Here is an 18,131-nt window from a genome sequence, read left to right as displayed (position 1 = left end):
GCAAAGGAGGGCGTCAGGGTGGAATGAACCAAACGCATTTTGCAAGGTCGAGGAAAACCATGCAGCATTGTTGGCCGCGGCGGAGAGCGGACTCCGCGGCGGTCACAAAATCGGCTACATTGTCCAAAGTGGACCCGTTGCGGCGGAACCCAGACTGGTGGGGAGGGAGGGTGGCGGAGGACTCCGCCCACCATTGAAGGCGGGAGTGTACGATACGTTCAAAAAGTTTTCCAAGGTTGGCGAGGAGAGCGATGGGGCGGTAGGAAGAAGGGGCGTCAGGAGGCTTGCCCGGTTTGAGGAAGGGGAGGATGATGGCTTCCTTCCATGAGGATGGAAAGGTGGCGGAGAGCCAGAGGGAGTTGTAGAGGGCCCAGAGGCGATGGAGGAAGGGGTCCGGAAAGTGGCGGACGAAGGGGACACCGAAGGTGTCAGGACCCAGGGCGGACGGACGAAGCGACGCGATGGCGGTGGCCAGAGAGTCTGTTGTTTAACCATCTTGTTTTCCCAAGAGAAAATATCCCTACGTGGACCCAAACTTCAATTGTAAAGATGTTACATATGGTTTCAAACTAAAGAATTTTGGTGGACTGGTAACGTTGAAGCCCTATCTATATTCTTTGGATCCATATACCGGATATTTCGTCTTAACCTTATATAATGCGACAATACTGCGTTCCCTTTTGAAAGAGCCAAAGAAGTGCCTTTCCTAGTGAGTTTACGCAATTACTCGACTATTAAAACAACGCGACTCAAATTTTTGATTTAGTAATGACTCTTAAAATACAAAGTAAATAATATACGTTTAATTTATCTGTTAAACTGAGCAAAGTGAATTAAACTCGTAGAATTTAAATTTAATAATAATATTAATATTAATAAAAATTATTTTTTAAAACATCAGATGAATTTCTATTAATTTTTTGTACTAATTTTTTTAAAAGGGCTACTTTAACAACAACAACAAACTCTTGTATTTACACCTTTTTATAAACAAATAAGTGAGAAAATATTGTCTTATCATTATTTATACAATTAGGTAGAAAACTTGGCCAAGGCTTATTTCCACCATGCCGATGCAAAGGCTTAGCATCTATTAATCAAATTCTCCAACTATTTCTAAAGTTTTTTTTTATTAAAAACAACACACACAAAGTTTACCGCGAGGTATTTAATAAGCGTGCTAAGCCTTTTGTAACGGCAACTAGAAATAAGCCCGCATTTCGATAGTAGATATTATAAATTTTTATTTATAGTTTATATTTACTCCCATTTTTCCCAATCCTCATCCTGAATGATTGTTTGCCGATGGCCGCATTAAGTTTGAATTAGTTTAAATAGTTTTAATTTTAACAACCGAAAGAAGTAAATTATTTATCTGATTATATTTGTAAATTAAAAAAAAGTTTAGATACACACTTGTTGTGTAATTTTTGGTTCTTCGGATGCGGCGAATAATTCCGCTTCCTTTTGAATGAAATCACTCATTTCCGCTTCAAAATCTTTTTCCCATTCATCTCCAGTTGTTCCATCTAAAGCGTTAAATATTTTATTAGTCGAATATCTCGATAAAGAGAATCAATACCTTTATCACTGGAGTTTGAAGCCGCTAAGGAAGCGTCAGAACTCGTCGTTTGCTTTTCAATGAAATCACTGGTTTTGGCATCCTCTAGATTTAAGTACTCCTTAGAGGAATCATTTTGCGCCTTTTCAACTTCCACAGATGAAACGTTTACGATTAATTCGGGACTTTTTGATAGTAAACTTTTGGGGGTTGTAGTTATGGAAGTAGTCACGGCTACACTTTCCTTTTCCTTATGGAACTGCGTCGCTTCATCTTCTAAAGAAGTCATTAAAGCTTTAGAACATAGACAGGGTTCATACAACATTTGGAAAACAAATTTCCCTGAGATTTCCAGGTTTTCCCCCCATATACTTCCCTGAGTTTTCCAGGTTTTTCCCATATATGGAGTATCCTATGGGGCAAATGCTGACGAAAGAGGGGGAGGGGGAGCAAATAGGACTATAACATACTCAAAGGACATCCCCGTATCTCTAATATAACCAGAGTTATGAGTCTCCAAAGCATAGTGTAATGTTAACACGGAGGGTATGTTTATGAACATTTTGCTTAATTACTCGGCCCCTGTTTGACGCAAATTTCCCTGATTTCCCTGAATTTTACTAAAAATTATAAATTTCCCTGAGGTTTTTGTCAACTATTTATTTCCCTGATTATTCCAGGTTTTCCCTGTTTTCCAGGTTTGTATGAACCCTGATAGAATTAAATATTATTACATGGTCACCACGGAATTTCAGAACATAATTCCCTGACTTTTCCAGGTTTTCCCTGACCTTTTTCTGAGATTTTACCTGACCTTTTTAAAAGGCTGAAAGCGTAAATGTTTACCGCACGTTTTAAGTGCTTATATTAAATAAACTCTCTACATTAAGTTTTCCAATGTATTTGTTGCACCAAAATTATTAAGAAACATTTTAACTATAAATAACAGTCTTAAGAGATTTTTTAAAGGCATTTACTTTACAAAAACAATTCTAGACATTTTTAAGGATTGCTCTAGAGTTTTCTGTGTTAAGAGAGGATGGGGAGAAACTTTCATTACTCTTTCAATAAAGACTTATCCCCAGAAATTTTACCCACTAAAATCAAATTCACTGACTTTGTTGAAATTTTTAAAATTTCCTGACTTTTCTCTGACCTTTTCGACCCATTTTTGAATTCCCTGACTTTTCCAGGTTTTCCCTGACCCGTGGCAACCCTGTATTATGAATTAAACGCGAAAAATCTTACCATCTTCCCAAGCCAGGTCTTCTATTTTATCAATGTCAACTCGTTTAACAAGCTCGGCTCTTCTAGTTTCTTTTTCTTTTAATTGGTGGACCCTGTAGAAATAACGCTGCCAAAATTCTGCATTTGAAATTGCCGCTGGCACCTGTAGTTATAAAAAAATTTATTTGGTCTAATAATTTTATGATTTACAAACGGTTGCTACATTTGAACTTTTCTATGACTTTTTACAAAAACAGCCTAAACTTAACCATTGTCACAAATAATTTCTAATTCTCAACTGGCATTACTTACTAATTTTGAATATATCTGTCTTGTTTCTGGATTATCAACCAAAATTTGTGATATTTCGTCACTATGACTTTCAATTTGAAACGATTCCAACCACTTTTCATATAATTCAGGGGGTCCATCAGGTTCGTGACAAAATGTACCAAATTCTATTTTAATTTTTTGCAATTCAGATTCCCAATTGTCTAGCCTGATTGGCTGTGAGTTGTGAATCAACAGAACTTCATTCTCTTCCGGTTCGTTGATTGGATAAAAGGCACCGCTAACTGAATGTACCAGAGTCGTAAGGCCAATCCTGGCTCGGCCTGCCACTGACTCGTCGCTATCCACCTGAATAAATTACGATAAAATTTTACGAGACATTGCGTGAAAAGAGTTTTGAATCTGTCTTTTATGTTAGAGCCAACAAAAGCGAAAAGGCATACAATCTTGCCTTTCACTGTATTGGGTCCATTTCTGGAGACAAACAACTTTACGTTTAATTTCTCTTTGACTAAAGCGGAAGTGGTTGATATTGCTGAAACTGTATCTTCTTTGACAACTTGAGAAAATTCCGATAAATCTTTTTTCATAAATTCCAAGGCACTGGAAGACTGTTAGAATTGTTATAATAGTTTAAAAGAGAGATTAAAAATGTTCCCTGTGTTTTTAAAACAAATGAAAATAACCTTTTCTTTAGCCGATTGCCACCAGCTATTAACCCATGATGCACCAGGAAACGCCTCTGCATCTTGACTTCCATTCTCTTTATCTTGTGTAATTCTAATTGTCAACATTAAAATTTAAATTAAAAAAAAAAAGAGTCCGAAATTTAAAATCTACGCAGTCAATTGTTTTAAATAAAGTTTCCTTAAACAAGCGCTGAAGTTGACTGTACACCTGCTAATCTAAGAGTACTGAAAATGGGCTCTAGAAGTATAGGAAACCAACTAATTCACTACTACAACGTTCGTCAAAATTTTAGCCTTTCATCATTATGGTGTTTAGTTTAAAAAATATCCTTTGCTAACTTCATAAATGAAAATTGATTACTTAATTATTATATTCCTATTAGTACAAATGTACATTTATTTATTTTTGACTTTATATATTGTAAGGCGTTGTCGCGGTAACCACCACAAATAGGCTGTCCTCCATACCCACAAATAAATAGGCCTAGAATTGCAAATGTAATTATTTGCAATATAAATATTATTTTTATCATATCAGTCATTTGCCCAAAGCAGCCAAATCTAAATGATAAGCCTTGGCCTTTAAAACGTAAACAAAAACAAACCGATTTATAAAGCTAAAACCACGCGGTGAATCACACCACGGATATTAAATTAAATTTCACAAAACTGATGAGCATCTTTAACTTCAAGTTAATCATCAATTTAATTTAAAAACATCCATTGCATTTAAATTAAAATTAAACTTACTCGACTTGTTCCGCCATAGCTCCGTTCACTCGACTTTAAAATCTTGTTGACTTGTGATCTGAGGTCAAGGGGGGGCCGAAGGTTAGAAGGCTGAGCATAAACAGAATGAACCAGTTACGTCATATCACCATGGATAAAGAATGCCCGTGAAAAAATGGTTTTCAAGCTAGAGGATAGACAACTCCCTATCTTCGACGGCAGCTTATTCGATTTATAATAATGGCCTTTGTAGACTAAGATGTGAAAAACTATAAGATAGGTGAACAAAATCGATTCGCTGAAGTAACAGATATTAAAATTTCCAGTTTTAAAAATTATAAAAATTAATTATTTTAAAAAATGAAAATAATTATTTATTTGAAAATAATAATTGAGAATAATTCTAATTCTTTTTCCCCGACCAAAATTCCATTTGCCAATAATAATTTAGCATGAAATATGCATTATTTTTAAAAGGGTACGTGTAAGGTTGGTCATTTATACATTTTAAATTCCCTAATTAAACTTATCAGTGATATGTAATGTGACCTCAAAGGGAGAATAAAATGGTAACAAAATCATAAAGAAAACGTACCAAAACTTGTCCCGGGTAAGTCTGATCGTGAGCGGGGCATATTCTACAGGGCCGGTAGGCCCTTGTAGATATGGCTTGATACCGTTTCGTAACGTTAAAGTAATATTCACCCGCTTTTGCTAATTTCCTATGGAGATTAACATGAGTTTTTCGTGATTTTTCCCCACCGATAACTTAAAAACTACATCGAAGATACTTTTCGGAATTATTTTAAATTAACAATTAAGTACTCAGGGTGTGCTATCGGCCAGCTTGATCAAAACAATTAAGTCTAAGTATGTTAATTTTACTTAATTACAGTTGTACGGCTTTGACCATCATTATTGGACATAATTTTCTCCATCGCAAAATAAGAAACTGGACGTTGAGAACATTAAATTCTTAGGAGCCACTGATATACAAAGAGTCTCTGTGGTCAAGTACTTGGGCATATATATAGATGAAAACTTAAACTGGGTTAATCACATCGATTACACATGCAAAAAATTAAAAAAAAGAATTTGGATGCTATACCCCTTATTTTGTGCCCTTGATAAAAAATCCCTTAGCATTCTATATAACGCTTTGCTCCAACCAATCTTTGACTACTTAGACATATTATATGGCACTGCCTCTAAAACTAACTTAAAGCGACTTCAAGTATTACAAAACAGTTGCGCGAAGCGTATTTTACGAAAAGACAAAAGATTCTCGGCTACGGATGCAAGGTCTGAACTTGGGTGGTTGGATTTGTCCAAAAGACAGGAGTTACATATTTTGAAATTTATGTTTAATATCATTAACGGTGAAGCACCAAATTATATAACTGATATATTTCATAATGCCCTCAATGGCCCTAAAAAACATATAACCAGAGGTAGTGAACATAATCTTTATGTTGAAAATTCCCAAAATAAATTTACACAGAAAAGTATTAAAAGTAGAGGCGTGAAGTTATGGAACTCTTTGCCAGAAGTAATTAAAAAATCAGACACAAGGGCAACTTTTATAAATGGAATGTTAGCCTTCTTGAAAAATGATGCATAATGATTTGAAATTTATATTATTTATTTATATTATTTATTTATATTATATTGGATTATAATTTAATTTGTCGGGACTCTCTTGTAAACCAGATCTATCTGAATGTGAATATCCCTATTAAAGCTTATTATTATTAATAATTAGCTAGATCTCTTGGAAAACTCAGTGTCGCTACGTATCTGTAGTGTGGTGGTTATCACGTCCGCTTCACACGCGGAAGGTCCCAGGTTCGAGCCCTGGTAGATACATGTATTGACCATCGTGATTGGACATAAGAATTAGCTAGATCTCTTGGAAAACTCAGTGCTACAACGTATCTATGGTGTAGTGGTTATCACGTCCGCCTCACACGCGGAAAGTCCCAGGTTCGAGCCCAGGTAGATACATGTTTTAACCATCTTGATTGGACATAATAATTAGTTAGATCTCTTGGAAAACTTAGACTTACCACGTGTCTGTGGTGTAGTGGTTATAATATATATTTAACAATTATTTCACTTCACTTGGTTTAATAAGGTGACATAGGTAGCGTACTTTTTCCCTACTTTTAAAACCATTAAACTAAGTAATATTAGAAGTTCAATAGATTGTCTAAAAAAGATGTTAAAAGCCACTGTAAGTGGTGCATAAATGCTTAATATTTCCTTAATACTTGCAAATAATATTAGTAAATGGCGTGAATTGATCATAGAAAGTACACCCTAAATGATGTCTTTTATGGCACTGGAAAAAACAGCATATATGGTGTTTGAATGCACCATTATATTTTAGAGTGCAAATGTATGACGGTAAAGCAAAAATAATTATTCAAAATTTAATTACATTAAGACTGAAGTGACAGATATTATATAAAAACGTCTTGATTTGGACCAAGGCCGAAAAAACAAACGATATGTGTGAGGTTTATCAATTGACTGAAGTTCAGATATTGAAAATTTTTTCTAGTTCTTTTTATCCACTCAATCCTTAATCAATATTTAATTCAATCAACTGATTTTACTGTTAATCGATCTAGTCCCTCTAAATTAATTGAAAAAAATTACATATCTACGCTTTTTCAAGAACAATTAATTTCATGATAAAATGTTTTCGAAAATGTAATTGTTCTTGAAAAAGCGTAAATATGTAATTTTTTCAATTAATTTAGAGGGACTAGATCGATTACAGGCCCGTAGCCAGAAACGTTACGCAGAGGGGGCAGTATTTTTCTGTGAGGGGGCATGGCAAATGGAATTTTTTTTTGTAGAATAACATAAATATCAAAATGTCAGACAATAAATATTTCCGCAGGTATTTCATTATTGACACTCATTTAACAATTGAAAATCAAACTTTTTTTAAAAAGTTTAAAAAAAATAAATTGTTAATAAACAATTCTAAATCTAAATTTCAAGTCAGATCTTTTTCGTAGGCTAGGGAAGTTAAGTTTCACTTTCTTTCAAGTGACATAGCTCGTCGTTAAAGTGAAAATACGCGAGTAGGGCAAGAAAAGCTTGCCTCGCAACTTCGCAAGTCGCTGTTGAGGCGTCAAATGTAAGTCTGTACCCCGAGGGGTCGGTCATTCATTAATTCCCGTACGCTACCCGTGAAATCCAACTTAAGAAATCCGAAATCAATGCTGATTTTGAAATCAAATAAAAAATCAGCAACGAAATCACAAAATCATTAAAGAAATCATAAAATCAGGAAAAAAACACAAAATCAACTAAGAAATCACGAAATCAACATAAAAATCACGAAATCAGAAGCGAAATCACAAAATCAGTAAAGAAATCGTGAAATCCATTACAAAATTCACGAAATCCAAAATCCAAAGAAATCACAAAATCCGACGAAATCAAGGGGAAATTCTCAAAATCCGAGGATATCACGTAACAAATCTCAAAATCCAACGACATCAATGGAAATATCGCAAAATCCGTCGAAATAACGAGAAAAATAGCAAAATCCGACGGAATCATGGGAAAAATCTCAAAATTCGATGAAATTCATTGCATTTTATCGAATTCTGAAATCAAACGGAATCCGAAGAAATCAAATTGGATTTCGAAATCCCGAACACTTTTTCCAAAACGCCCGACCCCTCGCTGTACCCCGACATAATATTTTGGTCCTGGATGACAAAACCAGCGATATATATCAAGGATAACGACAAAAGCTAAAAAAAATTCAAGTGTATCAGGAATATACACAGATAAAGACAATAAAGTCTAAAATATGTTGATATACATTCTAAATAGTTTTAATATTTGTGTACCAAAATAAAATGTTAATTTGATAAGGGGGCATTGGAAAATTTTTAGGGGGCATTTAGGGGCAAACCGAAATCTTATTTGAGGGGGCAGGATATATTTTTGAGGGGGCATTGCCCCCTGGTGCCCCCCCCCGTGGCTACGGGCCTGATCGATTAACAGTAAAATCAGTTGATTGAATTAAATATTGATTAAGGATTGAGTGGATAAAAATAACTAGAAAAAAATTTCAATATCTGAACTTCAGTCAATTGATAAACCTCACACATATCGTTTGTTTTTTCGGCCTTGGTCCAAATCAAGACGTTTTTATATAATAGCTTCTGTAACAGTCTGGGAAATGGCACATTTCCTCCGGTCCAAATCCAATTTATTGATTGCTTGGACCAGTGTAAATATTTTTTGACTTAAAGGGAATGAGAAGCTTCGTTGGAAAAACCTCAGATTTATATAACAAAAGATAGAATTAATTTCTTTCAATTCAAAAATATCAAGCTTTTAATTTGTTCCCGTTGGCTGACGTCACAGATATATTTTTCACTTCAGATGGTGCCACTCTCTCCGCTATCAGACCCAGAGTTTAGACTTGGCGAGAAGCTCGAGACGCGTATTCGATTCCCGCGCTTTTATTCCTCACGTCATAGTGATGTCATCAAACGGGCGAACAAGCTCGACAAGACAAAATTATTGATATATCGAAACTGAGTTTTCGTAATTTTTCAATGGATTTTAAAAATAGAAACTTTGGTTCAATTATATTAAAAACTTGATATTTTGAAAGTAGAAACTTGAAAGTGTAACATAATACCACTTTCGTGGTAAAATATGATATGAAATTGTAAATTCGCATTCCCTTTAACTTAATGTTTTATTACTCTATTTTTACCTATCCGAGTGACGTATGTCACGGAGAGGTTCTAATGTTAATCTTATCTTGACAAATGTATCAAAAACCGTTGTTCATGCACACGTTACGTACTCTGAACTTTGTGGGCTAATATATATATTCATGCAAAAAACGTTTTCTTGGAAACTTTGAACCCTTTGCACTAGTGTCACTCGGCAACTGACAGCCAGAAACGTCCAGTGTAATATATCTTCGTGACATACGTCACTCGGAGAGGTAACAAATTTCTTCACCACGTCACATCATTTTGATATTGAATTTCAAAGAAAAGAGACTGCTATACGTGCAACTACATTTTATTTCTTTTTGCCTATAAAAATAAATGGGTTTACAATCGTGCCAAGACGTTTATATTTAAGAACAATTTTAGTCTTATAAAAACAGACTATATATAAATATTTTCCAATTTCATTTTGTAACAACTCTCAGTTCAGTTCCGCACCTAATTAGTTTATTAAAATATTTAAACTGCATAATTTTGTATTATTTTTATTATTATCGTTATTTCGCTCTTGTGGTTGCGAAGTTTTTAATTGACGATTTTCGTACTTGCGATAGAATTTCTAAGAAGCTTTTTTTTGCAACAAATATTAACAACGAACGATGAAATTGCAATTAATTACCAAGTTAAAATTTCCATTTAAAACATTTACATTCAAAATTTCGGTAATTTTTAAATCGTTACTTTATACAAATAACACTATATTTATGTATATATAGAAGACTAGACCATTCACAAAATAACTTACAAGAATGATTTTTATATTTTTTTCCATAATTTTGGTTGGTAGGGTAATTTGAATATCACAGCGACAAATATGACAGGTAATAATTAATGAATTAATCTATATACACGTATATAGTGAGATCACGTATTACCTTAATTCTCCCACGAATATTGAGCCGAATTTCACTGACCTTGAGAAAAATCTTTCTCAAAATTAAAACTTTCCTTAAAATGATTAACATTTGAATGTAGAAAAACTTGTCTTTTTCTAGTTTTAAGCTCACCTTATTAAAGAAGGCTTTTCTGAAAGGTATGATACGTCCTTCTTGAAAAAAAACAAATGTTCAATATTTATGGGAGATTAGAACTGATTCATGGCAGGTGAGATCTCTATATAATAAAAACACGAAAAATATTCGACTTTAATTCCTTTTATTTTTTGCAATTTTTGGAAGGTTCTGCAGCAATTGCGCTGTTGGACTCTTGGTTATTTTGTAGTAGTAAGATTTGTAATGGGGGCTACAGTCGGATGAGAAGATCTCGCATCGTGATAAGGACGCCATTCTTCGAAACGTTTTTGGACGAAAAAGACGATTGAATGATTTTATTCAAGACACATCTGCTGTTTTCTGAGCGTCCGCCAATTCTTGCCACTTTGCTAAATTGGATCTGACAAAAGAATAATTGTAGAGCGGGGCTTTTAATATAGAGTTTTTTGAGTTAAGCTTGTCTTACAGACATCCTTGGAGGAGAGGCGTGGAGGTTGGAATCAATTTACAAACGAGTTCGTAACACGGAATACAAATTCCCTTCAAAAAGCCCACCTAAAATGGAATTAAAGGTTTACTTACATGAACCCTTTTTGCGTGATGCCCTTAAATTTGAGCGATCTGTTACTCAGTGTAATCAGTGTACACGACCCTTAATCTTTTAAAGGGATGCACAATCCGTTGTGTGGGGGCGTGTCAAGAACTATATTTTTAAGTAGTTGTGTTACTATTTCCTGGAATAGTGATTAGGCAATGGCACGTGACAGTAACCGTGGAACGACTCGGCGGATAGATTCAACGGAAATACCGATGCCATTCCCAATGCAATGATAATGCTTCGAAATTCACGCATACCCAGTAGCGCTCAATTTGATGCAAGATAAGCTGATATAGAGGCTCCCCCTCTACATAACGGATTGTACATAACTTTAAAGTCCTGCCCGTAATCGATGTACAAGAACTTAACTTAGAGTGATTAGACCTTAGCATAAATAGCTTTAACTAGTATACCTGTGAGGCGGGTTGTTCGTGTTTTTTATTCCTATCCATCATGGGTATAGGTTCACGACCTTGCGCCCTTTCAGCGTCACCCTAAAATAGAATGAACAAAGTGAAAAACGATAATCGCATAAAAAAATAATAATAATAATAAAAAAATTGCGTTGGGAGGAAATGGCAATTTGGGCGAAAATTTCAATAGACGCATGTATAAATGTTTCACCTATCGTACATCGCGGCTCGGGTAAAAGCCAAATTACAGGGAAACTAGAAATATATTTAGAGTGATTGTCATGCAAGTATCTCTTAAAGACCGACTTCCATCGAAAAGAGTTCTAGCGAACTGAAAACCGAGCAATGTGGTTCTAGCGAACTGAAGATACACAATAGAGAATTTCCTTCAGTGGAAAGCAAAAATTCGAGAGGAAATAAATTTAAATGGATTTCTATTGTGTATCTTCAGTTCGCTAGAACCACATTGCACGGCTTTCAGTTAGCGAGAACCCTTCCAACTTTTGACCCAGCGGGGCTTCGAAAATCGGCACGGTCGCTTCATTGTTAGTCTCAATGATCGGTTTTCAGTTCGCTAGAGCCCTTTTCGCTGGAAGTCGGCCTTTAATGCCTTTGAAAGTATCTTTGAAAGCGATCAATTTTTCTGACACTTCAAAGTGGAGGTGTTATTAAGGGAAAAAGCGATGGGGGACGATGAACGTCTGTTTATTTCTGTACACTATGGCAAACAATTGGTACAAGAACCAGGAGAAACGACTGACCTGATCGTAAAACTCTTCGAAAATGACTCTAACAGTTTCCTGTTGTTGTTCCCATGGTTTTGTACTGGCGCATAAGTCGCAGGCCGTCATCGTAATCGCCTCCAGAAGAAGCCTAAAAAGAATTTCTAAAGCTTTAATCTAACAGACGGATTATAATACGGAAGGACAAGCGAGACGCAATGCCGATATAGATTCACCCACTACATTACCTGTGCTCTGAATTTTCCCAGTCAAACTGGTCTTGATCGACGATACTTTTCATTTTGGCTTTATTCGGGAAAAACAGAGCCAAATCCGTCGCCAAAATGCAGTGCTTAATATTGCTCAGGACCTATATAGTTTGTTTTTAATTAAATAAATAAATTATTTTAAGCTATATTTGCACTATTCCTTATTACCTGTTTGTATTCTTCGGAATTTAGATTTTTAAATATATTGTGACCATCTTGCTGAAAACCACGCCCGAATTAAATATCAAGGGAGGATAAAATATAGGCGTGAAAAAATGTTTTAATTCGTTACTGACGTACTTGCAATATAGAAACGGTTTGGTTGAAATGATGATGCTCCAGGGTGGATGTAGTGTAAATGGCGGCTAGTGGTGAAGCGGAATTGACCAGGAACTGATTTGTTTTACCTCGATGGTCCAAATCGTGGCACAAGCAAGAGACAAACAGAGACAGTTCCTGGTAGTTCCAAAGATAATTTTAAATACTGTAGAGTGAAGGGTTATTAATTATATGTGTATTTCTCTTGACCGACCTCAAGGGGTTTGAAACGGCCGGTTCCATTCTTAATGATGGCGTACATGGAATTAGCTACGCTAAAACCGTGTGCCCAGTTATGGTACGGCACCCGTCGGTAATTTTTACGTACGGTCAGAACGAATCGTATCAGACAATCCAGTTCGAACCTGAAGGAGTGTCAAAATTTGGCTTAAGAAATGAAGGACGTACACGTCGCATTCATCAATTTACCTTTGTAAACCGAAGAGGTCGTTAAACATGAATATGGAGGCCAGAACTTTGTCGTCCGATGAAATGGTGAGAGGGGCGAACGCAAATCTATATAGTGTATTGAAAATACAGGGCCAAATTTACTCCGTAATATCGTTAACATTTAAAGCTGGACTTTCTTCAGAAAAAGAGACGCCAAGTGACTTACGAGCTGAGGTCGTCGGGCATTTGGAAGGTCAGATTGTTGCGAATGAGGCGGGCTTCGTCGTCGGAACAGGTGTTATGGTAGGAGAGGATTTCCAAGGCGACTTTGTACTTCTGTTCGGATCGGCGAATTTTGTCATAGAGTTTGGCGTGGTGCAGAGCCAGACCGCAATAAGTGGCGAAAGTGGCGAAGGCTTCTTCGTCGGCCTTGGTGAAGGGACAACTGATTTTGTTGACCATTTGCACCACCCCGATGACACTAACGTCATAGAGACAACTTGACTAAGAAGTCTGTCACTCGTTATTTGGCGGCCTTACTCACTTTCCTCGGATAAAAATTGGCATGCACAGCAGACTTTTCGTCGTGTAACCCGTCTGTTGGTCTACCGCTCTTCGTATTATAATTAACAAGAAATTAATTAGGACTATAAGCTTAAATAAGTAATTATACGTTTTGGCGGTTCAAAGAGAGACGGAGACTAACCTATTAAATCTTTCATCATCGTATGCGTTTGGGATATTAAGAGATTCGCCAGTCTGCGCAACGTAACCCGCTATACCAGTTCCTATGGGGAACCTACAATACAACACATCGTCGGATTACAATTTAATCTGACTCCTTATCCAACACCATCTCGTGAAATTGGGGTGTCAAGTAAAATGCGAGTGAAGGTCAAGTGGTAAAGACCTGATTTCTTTTGAAGCTTCCAAGTTGACGTTGGGGGCACCCGTTTCGGGTTCTCCACTGACGTCGAAGATGCGAGCGTACAGTTCCTTGCTGCGTCCATCAACTAGGAACAGAGAAGCGCGATCCGCGTCTACCAGCTTTTGCGCGAAAGTCTAAAATCAATAGATAAAAGGAAAAAAAAAAATTATATTTCCACTTTTATTTAGCTCCAAACATTTCTATACGAGGCGGAAATGGATTTTGTATTTTTTTTCGAAGTAGAAAATTTCAAAGTTATTATGAAAAGTATCATGATGAATTTGTTCACTATGGTTCACGAAAGGTACGTCAGTTCCCAGCATTTTTCGTGTTTATTTATATGCAATTTGATCCATATAACTTTTTGTTCATAATATATTTTATTGATTTTGGTTTTCAGTTGCCTGTTCGTTGTTGAGGTATTTTGCCCCAGGCTAACAGAATAAAGTTACTCTACGGTCGGAGGTGAAGTAGAAAATCTGTAAATTGAAAGGAGCGTTTTCTTAAGAAAGAAACTTGGAACAAATATTTTATATAATTTTGTTATTGGAGTTGAGTCGCCCAACTATACGACTCTTAAGTTTTGCAGCTTTTTGTCCGGTACATATTTCTTATTGAATAAAAGCAGGTGGATACGCCAAGAGCATCAAGTTGACTTAATATAGACGTAAGAATTTTTTATTATCCGCCGCCGCATTCTATTAATATCGAGTAGGGCCGTGCAGACTATTCGTTACTATTTGGTCGGACCAAATAATTTGGTCAAAATTGACGTTTACTATTCGCACCGACGAATCGAATAATGATTTTCAAAATTCTAGAATACCAGATAATGAGCTTCGAAAAACTGACTATTCTATAGCGGATAAAACAATTTGAAAGTGAATGTTTTTAACAGTCTATTGACCAAATTATTTGGTATTCGCAACCAGTTTTTGAATTTTTCTGTTGATTTTGTGAATTTGAGGGCGCTGTCATAGAGATAGAAACATAAATGTTATGCTCCTATCCCTATGGACGCTATGATAATGTCCGCTGGACCGTGACCTAATAGATGACGCGACTGGGCAGACACACCCTTAAAATTCTGACGTGGCTACTGTTAAGTATTACCCGCGTTCACCGAGTCGCGTGATCTAGGAGGCTATAGCTGGAATCAGCCACTCAGTCTTTAGAAGTTCATAGACAAGGATCAATCATTAAAGGTTTTAACTTAAAAGGTACTGGTTATTATCAACTTCTCGCTGCGGAGCTAACTATATTGAACTTCCTAATAATATGTCACTATAGTATACCTATTAAAAAATATAGTATCATGGAAGAGGTCATACATTGCAAAGCGAGTAGGGATATATTGACAACTAACCTAATTTTGATTAAAATAAAACCTTTGATTCGTTCAAAAATAAGTTTTCAGCTGTTCAAAAGTACCTTTCCGTGTCCCATTATTTATAAATTTGAAATTTGGTAGAATAGTTTTATAGAAATTTAAATTTGGTCGAATTTTTGAACTTCACACTATTTGGTCAAATTATTTGGTCATTTTCCTATTCCGAGCCGAGAGATGGCTCCCAAAAACACTGCTATTTGGTATTCGACGAATACCTTAAAAAGTACAGCCCTAATATTGAGGAAGTGTCCCAGCTCATTTTACTAGCTTTTTCTTTGGGAAGGGGGGGGAGGGTCATTCCCCGGATTGCTGGTTCGTGGGGCTTGGAAGATTCACGGCGACGTAAATAATTTCTCTTCTTATTGAAAAGGAGAAAATAAGGGTTGGGATACTGCTCCAAGCAGAAAGGAGAGACTTTGATTTATGAGTATGACTGGGGATACAACATTTACGGACAGGAGACACGGAAGATATTTCCCCAAAGGGAGAACTGAACGATCTTATTGGAGATCGATAAAATGAAGCATTTTTATCCAATAGTTCACCTTTTTGCTATGACACAAAACCTTCCATCCTTCATACCACCTGCTGCCACCCTTCCAATGGGTACTTGCTCCCTAAAGCCTTTAATCGATACGTTGGTCAGTTATAGACAGACATGTCAATTTGATGAATGAGAGTCAAATGGCAACACATGGCAAAAGCTACTACGCGTTGCCAAGGTGTTTTAAGGGATTAGAAACCGGGAAGAGATTCAGATCTATGTGGAAATCAAACACTAAACAGTCTTTAACACCTCCGTATTAAACATCTGCAAGATGTACGTTTTTCACACCTTTTAAAAGGATTAAACTCGGCCTTGAGTTACTCAACCAAACCACTTTCATAATTTTCATCTAGTGTTACAAATATCAAGCACACAGTTTGGCCAAATTTGGAAGAAAACGAATTGTGACTGTGCATAACTTCATCCAAACAATGAAACCAACCATTTTCACAAATATGTATAAGCTTAGCAATTACAAACAAACAATTTCTAAGATCAGATGAAGCCCAGCTTAGCAATTTCTTAAACTTCAACATGAGTTTCCTTTACACGGAAGCTCCGACATTACTGGGGTGGGATTTCGCCTACGTTGGTCGAGTTCCGATTTCAAAGGTTTCTATTCCATACTTTTTAACGTTATTACCATTAACAAAATTTCGTATTTCCTAACAATGTCTGACACAGTGGATAAAACTTGGGCTTACCGATAGGGGAAAAAGAGAAAATTTGAACTGACCATTATTTTAACGATGACCGTATCCATACTGATCATGTCTTGAAAAATGGACCTAAAGAATAAAATTGTACTGAAGTTATAATAAAAATCTTTACAATTGTTTGATTAAGTTGGTTATTGAATAATTTCGCTTTGTACTCACTTGACAACAGCCAGTAAAAAGTTGTTCAGCTTCCTTTGTCTCGCCATATTAGAGTATAGCTAAAAATACAACAAGTTCTGAGAATTTGTTTTAATGCCTATTGAGACAAGGAAAATACTTTAACGTCTAATTTAGTTTCGTCAAAAAAGAGTATAAGCCCTAACTTTCATTATGATTTGAGGAGCAAAACAACGAGTGAATGATCCCTTCCCATTGGCGAAAATTACCCTTAACCTCTTTAGAAAAGGTGTTACTGATAAGTCTGCCAAAAATTAAGTGTGAGAACTTTGGATCAAACTGAGTGGAAAGTGTTAAAGAACATGATGTCTATAAAATTTAGTGACGGAGATAAGTTCTCCCAAACATTGGCCCCTAAAACAACGAAAAAATCACGCATGTGGAGCAATTAGCTTTACTTTAGGAGCGTGCGCACACTTCTAACTATTGTCAAACTTCTGCTGGATAAAGGTTCAATAGTCAATACCGTTCTTAGATTGAAGGATAATGTCTTCTTACTTCACATGTGAGACTATTTCCTTTGTTTTATTGAGCCAGTGTTTATTAGCCTATATCTCCTTAACCATAAGTTTATAAGATATGTTCTATAAGTGTGTCACTCGTAAATGAGAGCTTGTCATGAAGTGACGTAGGCGAAACGTCATACATTCTCGTAAAGCGACACCTGGTGAGGCGCTGTCAATTAAAGGCTTAGTATAGACTAAATAGGAGGATAGACTGCAAAACCGAGTGTAGTCAATTTTCACGTCGTTCTTGAACTAGCTCTCATTAAGACTCTATCATTACGAAGTATAGGTAGTGACATACTTATGGAACATATCTTATAAACTTATGCCGTAACTAAATGTTGACATTTTTCACTCAGTTTGACCCAAAGACCATACTCTTAATTTATGGCAGACTTAGGCCTATCTGAAACACCCTGTATTCTATTGGCATTGAATTGCAAAACACTTTATAGTCCCTTTGAAAAATGGGTCGACTATACAAAATCCTTTTTATTGAAGGATAAAAATGGGAAAGTCCTCTATAAATGATGGCAAATATTTTGCTTGGGTATGGTAAAATGACAGAAACGCCCGCGACTGCTGCATGCTTGCCTATATCAATAAAGTCGTCTTCGCTTGATTAAAAGTGACGTCTTCTTTCGGGCCAAACTTTTTTTAATCAAATTCATATTTTCTATCGGGGTTATTTTTACTCCGAATGTAGTCCCGAACCTTTTTAAGAAATAAGAATTTCGCATAACAATCTAGTTACGCCTACATTGTCAATTTATATTTCCAAAACGACATGTGACACAAGCCAATGTGAAAAGCCAATATAAATTTAATAATGGAATTATAAACGTCTAAAAATTCTAATTCCCAGGGAGTAGTAACTCGGCTTT

At 36.0% G+C, this 18,131-nt stretch overlaps 2 protein-coding genes and 2 non-coding genes across 11 annotated transcripts in view; 2 read left to right on the top strand and 2 right to left on the bottom strand.

Moving 5' to 3' along the window:
- Positions 1–781: 781 nt before the first annotated feature.
- LOC149717069 (BSD domain-containing protein 1-B-like) lies at positions 782–4,642 on the bottom strand. The gene is made up of 8 exons (XM_089834892.1): positions 4,519–4,642; positions 3,766–3,859; positions 3,574–3,690; positions 3,101–3,427; positions 2,810–2,951; positions 1,583–1,837; positions 1,417–1,529; positions 782–1,287 (listed from the first exon to the last, which is right to left on the bottom strand). The coding sequence occupies exons 1-8, from the start codon at positions 4,533–4,535 to the stop codon at positions 1,261–1,263; spliced, it is 1,092 nt and encodes a 363-aa protein (XP_089691018.1). The 5' UTR covers positions 4,536–4,642; the 3' UTR covers positions 782–1,260.
- Positions 4,643–6,290: 1,648 nt separating this feature from the next.
- Positions 6,291–6,363, top strand: TRNAV-CAC (transfer RNA valine (anticodon CAC)). The gene has a single exon. It is a non-coding gene; the product is annotated as a tRNA-Val (tRNA).
- A 65-nt stretch (positions 6,364–6,428) lies between these two features.
- TRNAV-CAC (transfer RNA valine (anticodon CAC)) lies at positions 6,429–6,501 on the top strand. Its single transcript has one exon. It is a non-coding gene; the product is annotated as a tRNA-Val (tRNA).
- Positions 6,502–9,554: 3,053 nt separating this feature from the next.
- The window catches only part of LOC149717065 (putative 3',5'-cyclic phosphodiesterase pde-5), a 71,390-nt gene continuing 62,813 nt past the window's right edge, over positions 9,555–18,131 (bottom strand). For 7 of the 8 annotated variants that reach the window (XM_089834806.1, XM_089834798.1, XM_089834812.1 and 4 more), the window contains 15 exons: positions 16,724–16,782; positions 16,582–16,633; positions 13,891–14,042; positions 13,687–13,779; positions 13,525–13,593; positions 13,207–13,461; positions 13,020–13,106; positions 12,805–12,955; positions 12,573–12,728; positions 12,441–12,491; positions 12,252–12,373; positions 12,043–12,154; positions 11,282–11,362; positions 10,737–10,825; positions 9,555–10,670 (listed from right to left, as the gene is read on the bottom strand). In XM_089834806.1, coding sequence (XP_089690932.1) covers positions 10,610–10,670; positions 10,737–10,825; positions 11,282–11,362; positions 12,043–12,154; positions 12,252–12,373; positions 12,441–12,491; positions 12,573–12,728; positions 12,805–12,955; positions 13,020–13,106; positions 13,207–13,461; positions 13,525–13,593; positions 13,687–13,779; positions 13,891–14,042; positions 16,582–16,633; positions 16,724–16,782 — 1,590 coding nt within the window. In that variant the 3' untranslated portion in view covers positions 9,555–10,609. Of the gene's footprint in view, positions 10,671–10,736; positions 10,826–11,281; positions 11,363–12,042; positions 12,155–12,251; positions 12,374–12,440; positions 12,492–12,572; positions 12,729–12,804; positions 12,956–13,019; positions 13,107–13,206; positions 13,462–13,524; positions 13,594–13,686; positions 13,780–13,890; positions 14,043–16,581; positions 16,634–16,723; positions 16,783–18,131 lie in introns of those variants that run through there. The other variant, XM_089834848.1, reaches the window with a different exon arrangement.

This window comes from Phalangium opilio, unplaced genomic scaffold, assembly GCF_054372755.1.
Source record: "Phalangium opilio isolate 3A_F unplaced genomic scaffold, DU_Popi_V2 ptg000003l_1, whole genome shotgun sequence".
NCBI classification, from domain to species: Eukaryota; Metazoa; Arthropoda; class Arachnida; order Opiliones; family Phalangiidae; genus Phalangium; species Phalangium opilio.
This window is presented reverse-complemented; position numbering and strand designations above follow the sequence as displayed.